The sequence below is a fragment of the Medicago truncatula genome, chromosome 1 (assembly GCF_003473485.1).
Source record: "Medicago truncatula cultivar Jemalong A17 chromosome 1, MtrunA17r5.0-ANR, whole genome shotgun sequence".
Classification (NCBI taxonomy): Eukaryota; Viridiplantae; Streptophyta; class Magnoliopsida; order Fabales; family Fabaceae; genus Medicago; species Medicago truncatula.
Window position 1 is genome coordinate 43,108,875 of NC_053042.1, and position 19,336 is coordinate 43,128,210.

A 19,336-nucleotide genomic window follows, 5' to 3' on the forward strand; every position below is an offset into this window, starting at 1 on the left:
TTTTTTCTTGAAAGGATGACTAATATTACCTTAGTTACCAATTAGAGGTTCTGTAGTAATAATAACTTCATGCCTGTGTATAAAAAAATTCAAGATTCTGAACCAATAAGAAAAAAAAACTTTAATAGAATAATCATTTTTAGATGTTGTCATCCGTTTGGTATGATCCATTTCTTCAAATCTTCAAAGGAGAAATTTTTAGATGGTAGATTTTTTTATTCGAACAATCCAAAATGAAATAAATGAAATATATTAGAACGAATAATGTCTTCTACATGGCATAAGGAATGCCAAGTAAGAACACAAACAATTACAAATTCAAAAAGATTAGGACAAGGAATTTCTAAAGCCAAAACTCAAACATACTAGTGGAAGCCACATATGATAATAAAAAACAAAAGTAATTTATATATGCTGCCAAATTGAGTAGATTGTTTGGGTTTTATGAGAAGTTGTAAAATCTAATTTCATTTATGCTAAAATATGGTTTTAGTCCCTGCAAGTATGTCTCGTTTTGGTTTTAGTCCCTGTAAAAAAAAAATGTTTTTGAAAATAGTCCCTTAAAAAACAAAAAATTTTGCAGGGACCTTTTTAAAAAACAAAATATTTTGCAGGGACCAAAAACTACAAAATGGATTCAGTCATCATGTGCCACGTATGCAAATCATCACAAAAATGGAGTTATAAAGTGCAATATTATTAATATTGGTTTGTTTCTCTTTAACCTGTTAGCTATCAGCAAAATACAACAACAATCTGGTTATAAATTATGATGTGTGCTCACACATGGAAGATGGGGTTTCAATATTTGAAACCCTAGATTTTGTTTTCTAGTTTGTTTTAAATGTCTTTTATTTGAGTGCTTAGATACTACTATTTTGAAGAGAATTGGTTGCATTGAATTTTTTTATTTAGCAAATGTTGGTATACATATACTCCACCCATTGTATAAAATATTTGGTAAAAAATCTCACGTCATCTCTTGGACTTTTTTTTTTTGTCATGTAGTTTAGTGATCAGAGAAATTCATCTTAAAGATAAATAAGTGGAGGTCCCTGCACATATTATGCATTATCCCTTACCAAATGAGCTAAGCTCATGGGGACAAACTCTTAAACTTTTTTTGTTTACCTAAAAGAGTGAAGATGACTTATATGGCTTGCGTAGTCACCATATTTATGAATTGACTTAGGACGACGAAAAAAGTGGTACTGTTATTTTGTTGTAAGTGGTTTGCATCATATTCATAATTGTTGGTCAAAAGAGATATTGATCAATTGTAATGAAGGCAACAATCAAAAGTCAAATGGATTTGGCAGTTCACAACATTTCATCATTCAGTGAACTGGTGTACAACTGTACATAACATAACTCACAAAACAACACTGACAAGTTTTTGTTTGCTAGTACCAGTGGATTTTCTATCAGTGACAGTAGGCATATGCCTCTTTAAATAGGTACAAGCATTGAAAAAATTTGGTTGATGTTACTTTCCAAGACAAACTTATTAGTAACCTTCCTAGTTATAACAGTAAGGTCAAAATTACAAGTTACAACAAACTAATTAGTAAGGTAACCAAGCTACCTAGTAATAACAGCAAGGTCAAAAATCAGTTATGCATTGAGACTTCTAAACTCTAATGGAAAAGATAAGCTAAGATAGTGGTGTAAACTTTATTCAAATAATGAGGCTATAAAGTATGCAAAGTTTCCTTCATAGATACATAAATATCTCTTTCATCAAGGCAAAGGACGCCTGCATTTAGCAATTTTTGCATAAAGTTCTTCTCCCCTGGTAACCTCAATATTTCAAATAAATAAACAAATATGACTATATTTTGTAACCGTTTTTGAGATTTTAGTGGCCTAAGGCGAATTTACAATTTGGGCATAACTAAAAAGTATATAAAAATTTGATTTTTCAAAGCAAGAAAATAATTTGAATGAAGATGATCCCTCGAAAAAATTGCTTGAAGATAATTAGTATTTTTTATCACGTTAAGAAATAATCTAATAAAAAATTCAAACTTCATACAAAAACATTGAATTTTTTATTTAATATTCAAACGATCATTCAAAATAATTTCTACGAACATTTCTAAATGGAAAGTAACAAATAATTGTGTTTGCATCAATATGTTCTATCATATATTTCTAAATACATAAAATGGCGAGTTAAGATCCTCTCCATTTAATCTCTTTTCTAAAATTAACGGAGTCAACTGTCAAGTAGTTTTTTAATAAGTTTAACTTTGAAAATTCGATAAGCAATTGAAACATTTGGATAACAATATGCGGCTTTGATAAACACAAGAATTTCAAAAGCTAGCGTCAACACATTTGGCAAAGATATTTGCAATTTTTTCAAGTGGAAAAAAAAAAGACCATTTGGATCAACATCCAACACATCCTTTTAGAATTTAATTATTGTTTTTTGTTTTGGCCTTAATATACCTTATTTATTTTATTTTAGGGCCTGAATTTTAAACTTATTTTTTTAGGCCGAGGTCACCCTCCTCGCCTTGCCTCAAATACGGCTTTGGTTTACTTGAGAGGTGTCAAACTGTCAGTTTAGTGTAAGAACTTGACTTGTTAACTTCAATGGACGTAATTTGAATCACACAAGACAATTGTAAAATGATCATTAGTGTCATTGTTATTAATAATAATTTCCTCTTACTCATTTTTTTAAAAGAAATTTACATTCATATTTAATCTGACTACTCTCTTAGTTACAAGCATAAATTGAACAAGTCGCTTGGGTGTGTGTTTATGGCACCCCTTTGCATGAATTAAATGTTAATTTTTATTTTCATCGAGCTAGCAGCGGTGAAGGGATATGCAGGTTGATGATTGCACCATTAACAAAGTAAGAATGGATGCTCGTATTCTTAATCAACTTCATGTTTGGAAGATATCAATGTGATCGAAGAAATATTGGTAGAGGATTTAAATTTTGGTTTAGCTGAAGATGCATGTTTAGTTGATTTGAAGAAGAGGTTGATAGAGAATCTGTTTATTCTGAGCCACACTGTTTGCAAGATGATGTTCAAGTTGTTGAAACACTAACAGTTACATGATAATTGGTCACCTCGTGAAGGGCGAGACATAGCCAAGGGTGATTCAGGTTATCACGGTAAATGCTTCAATCGACAAGAGGAAAGGGTTCGGTTTGTTCAGGAGGGGGATGTCAAATCGCGACAACAAGTTCTGACTCCTACGGATGGTATAAAATCGGTTGTTGATGAACAAAATGATAGTTTTGCTTCGGTTTCTAATGGGCCTATGCAGGGTTCAATTAATCAAGATAAATAACCTAAGGTTAAAAGGTCCAGATTGTGTCCTCTAAATCAACAATGGTTCCCAACATTGGGACCTTGGAGATATGAGTGGTTACAAGATAAAAATATAGGCAATGCGGGGACTATTGTCTCACGAAAAAAGAAGCCGAAGAATATCTAAAGCGAAGCAAAAGGAAAAGGTTAGTTAACAAATCTTCCGAGTCTTCTGTAAAAGTAAATGCAGTACCTTTGTCAGCTGGAACGTCTCTTTCAATTTTTAATGATGATTGAAAAAATTGGATGATACTTCGTGCTAATTATGAGGTGGCGGATGAGGATGTTTGCAGAGTAGGCAAGTCCATTCTAGTGGGTTTTAGAAGGGTGAGGTGAGGTAAGTGGTAAAATTAGAGTGGAGGGGAAGATGTAGTTGGTAGTTAGGGTTATTGTTGGGATTTATCAAACATACCCGTACTCAAGCCTATTACGCTCATTGAGTTTTTATGTTGGGATTTTAAATACAGCAAAAATCTTGATGAACATTAAAAGATGAATCTACAATTTTAGATGTAGAAGAGAAGTATAATATTGGGATTAAAAAAGAATATTTGAATGGCAACCAAAATAAAATCTTCTTAAAACACTTTAAATAAGGTGCGATACAATACTTGTCGCCAAAATTGTGTTTGGCATGCTGACGTTAATTTGCATGATACAACTAGTACATTGATTATTCTTACTATTTTTTAGCTACGACAATTTCAACGATAAAATTTAATGATACATGCATGCATAGGGTAGATACAAGATATATATCTATATCTTGCTAGCTTGATTTAAGAGACTTACTATTTAACCAAAATAAATGTGCAACCAAACAAAATAAAAGATGCAGTCACTGATTTAACTTCAACCATTTCCAAGTATGGTTGAAATCTTTGTCATGATGGATCTTCAACCTTCAGCCTTAACAAAATGGTTCCTAATGCCAACCAGCAGTCTTTCTATTCTCCTACCCACTGTTTACCATCCTTAACAAAAAAGTTGTAGTCTTGATGAAGCTCAACCTTCAAACTCTTTAACCAAACATCGGCAGCCTTCAACAAAGAGTTCATTTCATCTGATTTTGCTGCTTTCGGAAGAGTCAAAATTGACCCTTCCAGGTTATAAGTAGTTATGCCAAAAATAGGAATAGGCATCTTCAAGGATTCATCTTGCAACTTTAATTGATTTTTAGCTGTGAGAAAGGAAGAGATATAAAATTAGCTAGGTGAAACAAGAACTTAATTATGTATTTGGTAATGTTGGAACGAAAGAGATGAATATACATTTAGGGTGAGTTGATAGATTATAAAATGTGAGAAATGCTGTGTTTAAGTTATTAAGTGTTGATCCAGCAGGGATCCCGTAAATCGGATACCTAAACACAAGTTCCATTTGTTAGACGGACAAAGAAAAATTTAGAAAATCAATTATATATGACGGCAAAAGACGTACATTTTGAAACCTACCATGCCACAGAAAACCAACTACATGGTGATATATCAGAGCTCCTATAGTTTTTTATACCAGGATGCTCCTTAGCAAGATCTGAAACCTGAGAGAAAAAAAGAAATTTTTAGGGGTTATAAAAAATGGAATATAATGTGAAGAGGTATATCTGAAAAAGAAAAAGACTTACCTTATTAATTAGAGGCATGCGTAAATATGGACAAACTATCTCAAAATATTCAAAGATCAACTTAGTTGTTGTCTCATTTGAAGGCGCAAAACCACTTTTCCTGTTACAGTTTCATAACAACAAAAACCACATATTTTAAGCATTGCAATGGTGGCAAAATCATGTCTTGAACACATAAAATAAAGAAATATTACAAGGCCTTAAACTAGAAAAATGTATGTATGTCAATCCATTTACACTTACATATCAATGTCAATATAGTGTGAGATGTATTTAGAAATACCTATTATCATTTCAACCAATCAAATTTTACTCCTAAGGTTAGTACCAAAAAAAAAAAGTAAGATTTCAGCTTCACAATTTTACCCTATATGACTAAACATATAATCATTTTCTGCCAACTAATTTGTCCGCTTATTTACATCCCAATCTGGCTTCAGTCAAGTAGCAATATATAGACAAATTTAGATTCTCTATTGTCTAAGATTCCGCAAATTACACAATCAATATAAAAGAAACCGTTGGATTAGGATCAGACGACTTTGAATTTAAGCTTAGAAAATCAGCTTTAAATATACATAGTCAAACTCTACCGTCTAAGATTCCGCAAATTACACAGTCAATAACTAGGAACGGTTGAATTAGGGTCAGACGACTACGAAATTTAAGCTTAGAAAATCAAATTTAAATATACAAAGTCAAAATCGAGTTAGTTCAATCTCTATCCAATGACCGCAATAAATCCAAATTTGTACATGCAAGCAAGTTTGTATTATCATTTGTTAATTAGTCATAAAATATGGACCAAGGATAAACCAACTTACTTCAATCCTTGATCATCCTCAACATACAATTGAAGAGCAGAAAGAGATGGAACAAAGTATTGTGTCACGTTTTCATGGTTGTTTAGTACAAGGGGCACCTCCACACCAAAAGCATTCCATTCATTATAAGACTCCCACAGGTCTTCAAGCACAAAATATGGTTTTCTCTGAGATACAGTGCTACTTCCCTCGATCTTAGGTTGTACAATCCAAAGTCAAAACATATATCAGTTACTATTAACAATAAAAAAAAAGTTGATCAAAACTGAAAGCATTTGCAAATGATGAAAATAAATAATTAATAAAAAATTCATGATTAATGACTCATTTGTTACCGTTTTTCTAAAAAGAATAAACTTTTTTTTTTTTTCATTTTTTATTAATTACTTTTAGGAGTTTTCATCCATTTATATTATTACAGTTTTTATTAAAAAAACAAGAATTTGACTAAGATTTAAAAAATAGTTTAAAATGAAAAGCTGTTTTGACTAGTTTTTCTTTAAAAAAAATTAATGTCTTATTCTCTTTTAAAAATAAAATAATAACAATAATAATTAATAATTTTCACGACAGTTAACAAATACAAAATAACTTCAGTTTTTTATTTAACAAATGTCTAAAAACTAATCTCTACATTTTTTTTTTTTGGAAAAAACCTAATCTCTAAATTGTTAACACTATTCCATCTCGATCACCAAAGCACCCCGATAAACAAGGCACATGAAAATTGAGATGAACTCAAGTCAATTGTCTCAAAATGTAAAAAAAAATAAAAAAAATAAAAAAAATGTGGATGAGAAGGTAAGAGTTTTAAAGATCTTATCCATGGCAATCACACAAACTGATAAAAATAAGAGTGACAAAAATTAAAAGATTCAATTTTAACACCTCGGATGAAAATTTGACAGCCACCAAAGGGGTCAGTGAGGATAAGAGGCTATTAAGGTTATTCTCAATAACAGGGTCCGATAATGTCGACTCATACAAGTTGACACATGAGTCTTGTCTAACCAATTTGGATTTTTGCAGCCGTTTTTTTTTGTTATTTTGTGGACCCAATTGGTTAGATCCATTGTTTTTTGACATGGAAAATCTACTAGTAGAGTTTGACATGATTGAAAAGCAAATGAATTGAAGGATCAATAACAAGTTTTGAGAATGAAAGGGTGGCTGAAAAAATAAATGAATGGTTATAAGGAAAAAATTGTATTTGTGAGTTTGGATTGTAAGGGAGAAAGAAGCATAAGCACAAAAGAAGATGTGAGTGTCGTGTTTGGTAATGAGAGGGTGAAGTGTGTTTATATAGAAGTAAGATGAGGCAAATGAGAAATGTGATTGGTATGCATGATAAAAGTTGATTTTAAATTAATCAAGATTTTTAACATTGAAGATGATTAAAAGTAAGTTGAATGTAAAATGATTTAGGCTGAATATTATGTAAAAGTGAGTTGAAAAAAATTTAAAATATCAATTCTAAAATCAAAAGTTATAAGTCATGTTAGCATAACTCGGTTGTTAGGGACATCGAATAATATATGTAGGGGTCAAAGTTCGAACCCCATGTTCTCCACTTATTCACTTTAAAAATCTGGATTTCTAGCAACTAGGCTACATGACCAAAGTAATAAAATAAAACTGAAAGCTATACATTGTAGCTTCAAATTGGAATTAATTTTGAAGACAAAATCAATTCTACTCGAAATAAACCAACATATTAAAACCAGTTCACCTTTAAAAAATATTATTATTTTTTACAAAACTCTTAGAATCAAATTTGACTACTACAAAAGTAAAATAAATAGGGTTTTTCTATCATGTGCAAATTTGCACATGTTAAAAAGTTTAAAATAGAAATTTTGTATTGGAATTTTCACATTTAATATTAAGTATAAAACTTTTGAATAAATAATTGTTGTTTTCCAAGAAAAGTTACTAAGTTTACTATTATTAGTTGTTTTAATATCTACAATGTTGCACATGTTAGATAAACTCAAATAAAAAAAATACATTGAATGTGTTCTAAATTTTCATATTTGATGTTTTTGACTAATTTGGTTTCTGTTTTTTAAAGAATTTTAATGCTAATAACTCTAATGTAGACTTTTGATTTTTTTTTTTTTTTTTTATGTTTTAATAATGTCAACTATAATTGCAGAAATGGGCGGACACCTGAATTGACGCATGTGACCCTCTACCTATTTATGTTTTACAGTATTATTATTTTTACATTATAAGGGCTTTTGTTTAGAGTAATGATAGATAGACGTCCCCACACTAATACTTACATGTGGCATTTTTTATGTTAATTATAATAGATGCAATTTTGTTCATTACTTCCCTCACCCTGTATTCTCTCTTCCTTCATCCTTTCTTCCTCACTGCCCACCACCACCTGTCACGCCCGCCATCCTCACCTTTCATCATCTTCCCCTTCTCCCTCTTCTCCCCATCGATCACACCCTCCATCCTATGTCGCCACCGTCCTTCACCCGCCACACCCTTTGTCACCACTGTGTCCCCATCCTTGCCACTCCCTAGATTTTGCTCTATCTCCTAGGTTCACTTCTCTCTCTCCACGACCCTCCGTCTCCACCACTACCGTCCTCAGACTAACCACACACCCCTCCGTTCACCACCACAATTGTTGATCTCGTCACCAAATGTGGATGAGAAAGAGGTCAAGGAGAAGAGATGAGAGAGAGCGATGTAAGTTAGAGAGCAACAATATATATATATATATAGAAAGAGAGAGAACTCAATTTTGGAAACACATGTCTAAATGATGCTCGAAAAATAGTTGCCTGTTTTCCAATGCGTACAAATGCAAGTATACATTGTCGTAACAAATAATAAAAAGTAAGTAGAATATCGATCTCACGAGGATTGTCGTGGATAAGTTCTAAGTATTTTCAAACACTAAGTTTAATTATTTAAGATCTAAAAAGACAAAATAATGAAGACAAGAGTTTTAGATATTGAAGCAGTAAAATAAGTAGATAAAGCATATAAAAGAAATTAGAGATTCAAGTGAAAAAGTGTGGTTAAGGAATTAACTTGATAAAGATAGAGGTTTGCAAGATTTAGAAAGCTACAACTCTGTGATTGAAGATATAACTTCGTACAACTTTCTGAGGAAAGATGTAGCAAACTATAGCTTCGCATAGCTTCCTAGCAACCTGGTGGCCACTTCACTCAGCCTTCAAGTTAAGCATGTGAAGATTTCCTTTCGAAGTACAGTCACCTTTTGTTTTTTCTATTTTGCTCTTGAAATTTTTAACAATATTACTAATTTTATTTATAAAATTTCAGCTCTTCAGATAAGCTTTATCATAGAACTATTATTATACGAACCACGATTTAGTTAGTTTCATAAAACAAACTTTGTATAAAAAAAAAATTGTTGAAAAAAAAAACTATTTTTAGTTTTATTGAAAAATAAAATTAGGAATGAATGTGAAAGAATAAATTGATAATTGTACTTTTAATCTATCAAAATGATAATTAATAGAAATAATAGGAATGAATGAGAAATAATATAATTGAGAAATTTTACTATTAATCTATCAAGACAATTAAATAGAAACACAAAGTTCTTTTTCAAAAGACACTTAAAAATGAACGAAGAGAAAACAAATTATTAATCTAACTACTAAAAGACTTGTGTTTTCGCATGAGTCACGTAACATTGCGATAATTATATAAAAAATAATTAGATTGTTAATATTGTAGAATGTGTATAGATATTAAATGAAAATTATGTTGCAATGTTTCTATTAAATATTTCTCTTTTATACAACCGAAAATTTGTTAAATAGTGTTTCTATTAATTAAATTTATATTTTATATGCAAAACTTGTTCAATGTTTGCACCGCTTCCGTTGCAGGTTTTTAATGTTTATATCTGCAGAAATAAATTTTATATACATATAGGAGAAAATCGGTACGGTAAAATTTTGGAAACTCATGACTATTTTCAAAAAATTTCAACATTAATGTAGTGTGTCTATTAAATAAATTTTTATTTTATATTTAAAACACCGTTAAATATTATATATGCAGAAGAAATTATTTATGTACAAATATGTGATAGTCAATAAGATAAAATTTTGAAAACTCGTAACTATTTTCAAAATATCAAGATTAATGCAGTGTTTCTATTAATTAAATTTTTATTTATATGCAAAACACAATTCAATGTTTGCACCGTTCCCATTACAGATTTTAAATTTTATATCTGCAAAAACAAATTTTATATACATATATGAGAAAGTCGATATGATAAAATATTAAAAACTCATGATTATTTTCAATATATAAAATCAATGTAGTGTTTCTATTAAATAAATTTTTATTTATATGCAAAAAATCATTCAATGTTTGCTTCCTTCAAAAAACAAAAATCATTCAATGTTTGCTAGACGATTATAAAATTAAGGAGATAATTAGTTTTAATAAGGACGGTTATGAAATTTTATTGGATTTCGATTTTTATATATTGTTAGTAGATATGACCATTATCTGTAGTTAATTTTTTTTAAAACAAATAAATTAAATTTTGCAAAATGACATTTAGACACATAAAATTAAGGAAATTATGTGTTTTAATAAGGATGATTATGTAATTTTGTTGGACTGATTTTTTATATTGTTAGTAGAATGTAAAAAGAGTTCAAATTGTTATGCATTGAAATTGTAATTTTCTTTTAGGGTTAATATGTTTACTCCTCGTAGTATTAGCAATTTTCGGTTTGTCCCTGTAAAAAAAAATTGTTCAGATTTCAACCCTGTAATTTGAAGATTATGAATTTTGGTTGTACAAAAACGATGATATGACACGAGCCACATCAAAATTCTCTTACAGGGATGCGAAAAAGTACTTTAAATTTTATAATTTAATGCATTAAAGGTCCAAAACCAAATAATATTCAAGGATAAACCGGAAATCACTCATATTACATAAACTAAACATATATTAACCATTTCTTTTATACATACATTCAACCAAATCAGCCACATAAATACACGAGAAGATTCTTTAAAAAAAGATATCTATGAAGATATTCTAAGAATTAACTTATAAAATTTCATTTTCATACACAAAAGTTTATTAAATCGTACTTCTAAAAAACATATTTATAGATGATGCAAGACAAATTATTTTTTTAAAATAAGATGATACAAGACAATTTATTTACGCACATTAAACAAAACTTAAAAAATGTCATAAAGTTTGATTTAAAAGATAAATTAAACTCAACTCAAATAAATTAGTATCCTAAATCCCCTAACAATCAGGACCCACACGTAACTAAACAAAGCATCACTTAATAATCTCTCTCATTCATTCATATTCATAATTAACCTCTCTTTCTTCTCTAATCTTTCTCTCTTTCAATTTAACTCACGCAGAAAAATCATAACATGGCATAAACCTCGCTTCAATTAATCTAATTCAACTTAATTTAACCTAATTGCATTGCGTCTCTAAAATTCCAAGAATTTCAATCACAAACGAATTCTTCTCGAATTCGAGAATATCCATGCCACCGTGGTTTTCCTCCATTGCCCTCTCAAAAGAGAACTCTTTTGATTTCGTCGCGAAATTCGTGCAATTTACCAGCCATGTCTACTGATTCTCATCCACCTAATCTATATGCCAAAGGGCTTCTTTGTAATGCTGGTGCTGGTGCTGCAGCTGGTATGAAAATTCCTTCAAAAACCCTTTTTTTGATCTGTTTTCTATGATTTAGGATAGAAATTAATGTAATTTATTGTGATGTAAGTTTTTATTTTTGAAAAAAAAAATTTGATTTTGATGCAGGAGTTATTGCTGCTACGTTTGTGTGTCCTTTAGATGTGATTAAAACCAGGTTTCAGGTTCATGGGACTCCTCAGCTTGCTAATGGAAGTGTTAGGGGTATGTGCTTTCTTGTGTTTCTTAGTATAATAATGTTTTTTTTTATAGTTTTTTCTATGTTGAGAAAAAAAGACAATGTAGATGTGCCCTGTCTCATAATTTTTTTTATTTATTTAGCTATTCCGTCCTTAAGTATAAGATGATCCCTTAGTAAATCATGGGAATTAAGAAAGTTGGTTTTGATATTCAATATGTTGACAATTGGTATTGCTTTTACAAATTTATCTTTAAGAGAGAGAATTATTTGATGTTTACATTAGAGTATTTATTGTAGATTGCAGAACAATATGTAAATTAATTAGGGTTATGTTAGTAAAGAAATAGTTAATGCAGTTGAAAATTCAAAGAGGGTCTTATAAAGAGGAACAAAGAAACACATGAAAGAGTCTTATATTTAGGAACGAAGGTAGTAGTATTTTAGTTTTAGGGTTTGTGTCTTCGTTCTTAGAATTGTTAGTGTAAACTATGAAGAGATGTGAATAAACATCATTAAATAACTATAGGTAAATACTGTATTTATTTAACCAACATTGGGTGTTTGTGTTACCAGGTAGTCTTATAGTTGGTAGTTTGGGACAGATATATCACAAGGAGGGGATGCGTGGCATGTATCGCGGGCTAGCCCCGACTGTTCTGGCCTTACTTCCAAATTGGGCTGTGAGTTTACTTCATGTTGTCATTACTTTACCTGATGAACTATTGTTATTCCTCCTTGAAAGTTTTTTTTAATCTTTAGTATTATGCCATACTTTTTGGGGGTTTCTTGCTGCGTAATCGATTTAACTTACTATTGGATTATGTATTTTGTGGGCCTCTACATATCTTTGTATGTTACATTGTTACTAGGTTCGTGTTGCGTTTATATACACTATTTAGTTATACAGATTAGTGTTATATTCGACTCACTACTAATATTCTATCAATTTATTGACTTACAGATTTATTTTACCATGTACGAGCAGCTCAAGAGGCTGCTTTCTAATGGTATGATTACTTTTGTTTTTAAGTTTGTCAACTTGTTGTTCGTGTGTGAGCCACTCACGTGCGTTTTGTAGTCATTCATTTGGAAGTACAAATTATAATAACTATGATATGATATGTATGCAGATGAAAGCCATCATCTTTCAGTTGGAGCTAATGTGGTAGCTGCTTCAGGTGCCGGAGCTGCAACTACTATGGTTACAAATCCATTTTGGGTTGTCAAAACTAGACTCCAAGTGCGTTTCTTTTTCAGTTCAGACTGAATCTTACTTTTCTTATATCATCAATGATTTTCTTATGCTATCAACATATCATATAAAATTGGCATGATTCATGAGCGCATCAAATGATTAAATTATGTGAAATTAGTTGTTGACTAAGGAAATGTTGGACAAAAAGCGGGAGTATTAAGTGAATAGGTGTTGAGTATAAATAGTTGGATGTAGATAGGAGAGATGAAATATAATAATTTTAGCAGTAAAACTATACTCTGTTGTAAAAGGCAACATTTCCCTTGAAAGAGGGTGTTTTCACCTCCTGTGATTTGAATAATCACATATTTTCTATTCTCTACTTTGACCCACCTTTTTCTTACATCTTCTTGGACATGTCAACCGATCTGACCTGTTTTTTGAGCGAGAGTCGGCGTTTGTCGTAGTGCGGGCTTGAATGTTAGCGTTGGTCTTTAGGGACCTAATCTAACCTCATAAATTAAAACCGCCTACCCTCATTGGTGTGTGTTAAATGTAGATGGCCTTATTACGGATCTAGGATTGGTTCTGATACCGACTTAAGCCTAACAAAACCTCATAAAACCGACTTACGTGAGGGTTGCCTAAACTTTGCAAGACAGGAATTTCCCAGGCTTTATAAGCTACATTAGGCCATATCTCTAGTCAATGTGAGACTTGAGCTTTTCCTAATATATCCCATCATGTCCAGAGCTTTTGGGCTAATTGCATGGATAATACTGGTGGCTCAATTGCAGATCTAGGATATACTCTGATATCATCATAGTTTTTGAGCCTAAATGTTGGATACCTTGACAAAATTCATCAAGAATATAGCAGCACACCACACTACACAATTTGTGGAATTAAAGGATAATGTGGCACATACAATGGATGTGAAGAATTTGGTTGTAAAGTGGATGCATAAATGAGGACATAGCTGGGATGATATGATAATTGTGGACATGGAGGAAGAATATATAGTCGGTAATCCAACTTCCTCTATTCAAGGACTCACTTGTTTAGTTATAACTTGTGGGTCAAGATGACCCCCCTTGGATTGACCAACACACCTGCTACGTTGCAATGTACTATGAATTCCACATTTTAGCCATTTTTGCTCACATTTTTTGTATTCTTCGACGACATATGCACATTTACGTCATTTAGAGTTGGTTTTGGGCCACACTTCAACAATCACAATTTTATGCTAACAAGAAAAAAATGTAATTTTGGTTAGAGGGAAATTAAATATTTGGAGCATGTGATTTATAGTTAATGGAGTGGCTATGGATCACCAAACAGTGGCTTGTATTTTACAGTGGCCAATTCCACAATACGAAGGATGCTAAGGGTGTTTTTGGCAAGTTGCTGAACCCTTCTTTGAATTGCTGAAGAAAGGAGTTTTTCATGGAACCAAGATGTTGAGGTTGCTTTTTGAAGATTACAGTAATCACATGCACCAGTGCTGGCAATGCCAGATTTCACTCAACTCCTTCTTTATTGAGTGTGATTGCTTCCGATAGGATAATTGGATCGGAGTTGCAGAGTGGTGCATGAGTAAGTCAAACCAGATGAAGTTTTGGACAACAAAAATATCTCATATGAGCAGATAAGGTGGAACATATTTTAGGTCAGTGGCTAAATCCAAATGAGGAAGCCATTGGGAAAGACTTGTCTTTGTTCAAGAACAATTTTCTCATTGCAACTTTGTTTTAGGGAACAAAAAGAGGGAGTATTGAAAGTAGATTCTAGAAGGAACATGACAGCTAATAAGTGAATAGGTGTCAGTATAAATAAGTCATAAGTGGGTGTAGATAGGATAGGGAGACACTCTATAATTGTAACAGTCAAACTGTACTCAGGTGCAAAAGGGAACATCTCCCTTGAAAGAGGGTGTTTTTGCCCTTTGCAGAGCGAATAAACACACAATAGTCTTGGATGTTTGTGATGTACCATTACTAGAACCAGGCCATTATCAAATGGGAAGGCAATGAAGGTATCACACTCATAAGTAGATGTCACCGTTTGTTGGCTTTCAGTGTATCATATGCAAGATTACAAAACTTTTATCAATATTAAGAAGACCCGTAGATGCGTCGTAAGAAGAGCAGATCAGATGGAGGAGAGTCGGGTCAAAAGAGGTAGAGGAAGACCTAGGAAAACTATAAGAGAAACCATTAGAAAGGATTTAGAGGTCAATGAGTTGGATCCAAATATGGTTTATGATAGAACACTATGGCGTAATTTGATCCATGTAGCCGACCCGCTTAGTGGGATAAGGCTTGTTTGTTGTTGTTGTTTGAGTTGAAAAAACCCTCCTGAAACAGCTAGTTTGTATATTTTTGCCATGTGTGGATCATATCTCTTATGAGAAGGAATGTGTGTGTGTGTGTTGGTGGGATAGCTGTTGTAAGTATAATAATATTGTTCCTATAAGTAATACAATGGTGTATATGCATCAAAACTAAAGGACTTATGCAAAGCCAGCCTCCGAAAACCGGCCAAAAGAAAATTCTTTTTAACTAATTTTCGTAAACGCCCTGATTTCCGCTCCGGAAATTAGTAAAAGAACTTCTTCTATTCCCAACAAGGGAAGGGAATAGATACCGCTCCTTTACCGTTCCCGGAAGGGAAAGCGCTCGCCGCTTTACCCGCTTTATCTCCTTATGCATTCTCTACTCGCTCACCGTAACAAGATCTTTGTTTCTTTCCTGAGCTCCATACACCTAACTTTATCCCGTATGGAGCCACCATCGTCGTTAATCCTGCCTATTATCAGTGCATGTATATATTTTGGATAATAAGTTTGTTTCCTTTGTTACTGCAGACCCAGGGAATGAGACCCGGTGTTGTGCCGTATAGAAGCACACTATCTGCTTTGAAGAGAATAGCTCACGAGGAGGGCATTCGTGGGATGTACAGGTTGGTATCATTTATTATCCAATACAACATTGTGGTCGTTGTATAATGCTTTATAATTAATAATTTATTGACATCTGAGATATTACCATAAACAGTGGTCTTGTACCTGCTCTGGCTGGTATCAGTCATGTAGCCATCCAGTTTCCAACATACGAGAAAATAAAATTTCATTTAGCAAATCAAGGTAAATTTAATGCTTGTTTTAGACTTTTAGTTCCTTTGTGGCGATTAAAGAGTTTCAGCAGTTGATGAATTTGATCATTATTTTGTATCAGATAACACAACAGTGGATAAGCTCGGCGCACGTGATGTTGCAATTGCCTCATCAGTCTCCAAAATTTTTGCATCCACGTTGACATATCCTCATGAGGTATATGCTGAATGCTTGACTCAGTTTTGTTAAACATATTCATGCACAATCATACCTAACTAGCTTCCTAGCCGTGCAAATGAACGACCTTACCATTTATAAATCGATTTTCAATGTTTAAACAAAAGCAAAAGTGTATTCACTATTCAGCCTCCTTAACGTTGGACCTTTTCAGGGTCACCACAAACTTTGAAGTCCTCTCAACTATTACTCAAATTGACCCTTCAGTTCAACTTTTAACTTGACATTCATGTGAAAAAACTATGTTCATCCATATGTGTCAATCCAGACAATTGGTTGATTTACTTATTAATTAAATTATAATGTTAATGAATTTTAAATCTTCCTGTATTAATAATCTTGATGATAACCGCACATCTTTGATCAAACTGCATAATGTCAGCTGTTTCTTGAAATATTTCTCTTAACATTTTGAGTTTGATTGCTACTAAACTCTTGTCACATTTCCTTCCTTTTATCCGCCACCATAGAAAGCCATTTACCACCTATTGGTTTGAGAATAATTCATGAGTTCCTTGTTTCTCTTTTTTATGCTCTGAGGAGACTAGCATCCAAAAGTATAAAATGTTTTTGTTTCTGGTTTGCAGGTTGTTCGATCCAGATTGCAAGAACAAGGACACCACTCAGAGAAGCGATACTCTGGTATGACAGACTGCATTAGAAAGGTATTTCAACAAGAGGGACTTTCTGGATTTTACCGTGGGTGTGCCACCAATCTTCTGAGGACAACCCCAGCTGCCGTAATCACATTCACCAGTTTTGAAATGATACACCGTTTTCTAGTTTCTCTTTCCCCTTCTGACCCACAATAGCATTCTTTGTAAAGATGAGCCCGATTCAAAAAAAGTTAGTTTAGTTGACAAATATTTCTTTTGATGATTAAATTAAGATCTCATTCTTTGAGATTCTTGATTGTTTATCACGTTAGAAGGTAGATTTCCGCCCTCCCCAAATCACACTTGTGCAGGGAGTAATTGACTTGTAGGCGGACAGAGGTCTTGTTATCATAAATTTTAAAAAGTGATGATGACGATAAATGTTAAGAATGAACACAGTGCATATTTTATTATGAAACTGCTGACGAATGAGATCCAGCAGAACATTCTCTAGTTCGACCACACTGCTTCACATCTCATGCATATAGGGTCTTCGAGTCATTTGTTTTTCTGTTAGCCATGCCAGATAGAAGTAGTACGATTGACTGCTACTACTTTATTTCTGTTGAACTGTTAAATATACCTAATAGATGATATTACCGCTGCCCCTATAGCATTGTAGTCGATAACTCTTTTTTTCCCTTCATTTTTCTGTTCTAAACAAGACGACGAAATTCAATAGTTTGAATAACTCAATCTGTGTACACATAATTTTACTGGTATACTTTTTACTATTTTATTTACATGGAACAAAGATATTTTATTTAGAGAGCATTTGTATAAGCAGCTTACCACACAAGTATTTGTGTGCTGTTTAAATAAGCTATTTGGTTAACTTTTTTTTGTTGCTGAAATCTATTTGGTTAACTTGCGAAACTAACTTACGTAACTGTTACCTGTATATGCTATTAGACAAACCCAAATAAACTTTGTTAATTTTTCCCTGGTTTCTATGACTACTAGGAAATCAAACTGTAACTTCCATGTCTTTACAAAAAGCACCCTATGCTACAAATGAGTTCCATTGTTGCTGTACTGCTGGGGGGTGGGATATAATGTGTGCCTTTATGGAGATATTGAATGTGATACCTTATCATCATGCACAAGAAAGGCAATGAGGCTAGTGGCAATCACATTAATTTGAGGACTATAGTAGGTCCTTGTTAAACTTAGGTTGAACGCAACTGCCCTTAAAAAAAATATATAGTGTCACCACTAGTTATTATCATTATAACAAAATATCTAACGTTAGAAACGATGAGAATGAAAATGTCAAGGATTGCTTTTCCTTTTAGATTTTATCACAACATAAAAAAGTACAATAAAGAAAATGGAACAAAGGCCGTTACTGACTCAAAATGGAGGATCAATGCTTTTTGAAGAGTTGCTTTTCTCTTTTAAAATTCTATCAAACAAGGAACAAAATGCAACTAAACATGGGGTTTACTAGAGTTCATAGATAGTTCTTGTAGGATAGTAGATATAGTGTGTCCACTTTAAATGCCTAACCTAAACGTCTACTCAATAATCACTTCCCAAACGTTAATAACATGTTATTTTTCAGTGACTCAATAAGCATTTCCCAAACATTAATAACATGTTATTTTTCAGTGGGTTCTGTTTCCCTTTTTGAACAATTGGATCAATTATTTTTAATTTTTAAAGTACATCATAACATGTACTACCAAATAAAAAGCTTCTTAGTGTTAGTTTAATGAAATGAAAATGCTTTCGAATTTAACGCTGGATCTTGTTTAGAAAATTAATCTCCTTTTCTTTGCATGATAATGCCAGATAACTCGGGCAAATTAAGGTAATGATGTTCCATCACTGTACAACTCATAAGTGGGTAGCATCCAAAGTCATAGGCATCTTTGGAAAAGACACATAGGATTGGATTCGTTTGTCATGTTCTTTCACATTCAAAAGAAACAAAGAAAAATTACCGTGGCTTTACTTTCTGATTTCTTGATGAACAAATAAACACAATTTATATTTATATATTAGTAGTGATTTTTTGTACAGATATGATAAAGTAAGAGACTGTATTATTAGTAGATAACGGGGACTCATGTTTTCTGATTTTATTGTTCTCCTTCAAAAACAAGATATAAGAACAAGTACATGCTTTAAGCATAACGGGGACTCATGTTTTGTGAGTGGCATTAATGGTGTTGTGATATAAGAAACAAGATATAAGAACAAGTGTATACTTTAACTTCAACGATAATGGGAAGGAAACGGACATGGCTGGCCCTAGGAGTCTTATGGCCACGGTTTAGTCGCATCTTTGATCGTTAGTAGTTCGGTATGTAAAATTGCTTAATGTGATACTTAAGTCATGATACTCTCTCGATCGATTAATATTTTTGGTTGGACTCTCTTCATATGTTTAAATCCTAAATAAAAACATTTGATGTGATACTTAAGCTATTGATGCAGAATTGTGGTTG

At 32.3% G+C, this 19,336-nt stretch overlaps 2 protein-coding genes across 2 annotated transcripts; one reads left to right on the forward strand and one right to left on the reverse strand.

Moving 5' to 3' along the window:
* Positions 1–3,902: 3,902 nt before the first annotated feature.
* On the reverse strand, positions 3,903–7,042 carry LOC11417088 (uncharacterized). The gene is made up of 6 exons (XM_003591417.3): positions 6,672–7,042; positions 5,784–5,977; positions 4,960–5,059; positions 4,790–4,875; positions 4,607–4,698; positions 3,903–4,515 (listed from the first exon to the last, which is right to left on the reverse strand). The coding sequence occupies exons 1-6, from the start codon at positions 6,894–6,896 to the stop codon at positions 4,283–4,285; spliced, it is 930 nt and encodes a 309-aa protein (XP_003591465.1). The 5' UTR covers positions 6,897–7,042; the 3' UTR covers positions 3,903–4,282.
* Positions 7,043–11,117: 4,075 nt separating this feature from the next.
* LOC11412468 (nicotinamide adenine dinucleotide transporter 1, chloroplastic) lies at positions 11,118–17,496 on the forward strand. The gene is made up of 9 exons (XM_003591418.4): positions 11,118–11,481; positions 11,605–11,700; positions 12,251–12,357; positions 12,639–12,684; positions 12,808–12,917; positions 15,742–15,836; positions 15,932–16,020; positions 16,112–16,206; positions 16,815–17,496. The coding sequence occupies exons 1-9, from the start codon at positions 11,406–11,408 to the stop codon at positions 17,037–17,039; spliced, it is 939 nt and encodes a 312-aa protein (XP_003591466.2). The 5' UTR covers positions 11,118–11,405; the 3' UTR covers positions 17,040–17,496.
* Positions 17,497–19,336: the final 1,840 nt, after the last annotated feature.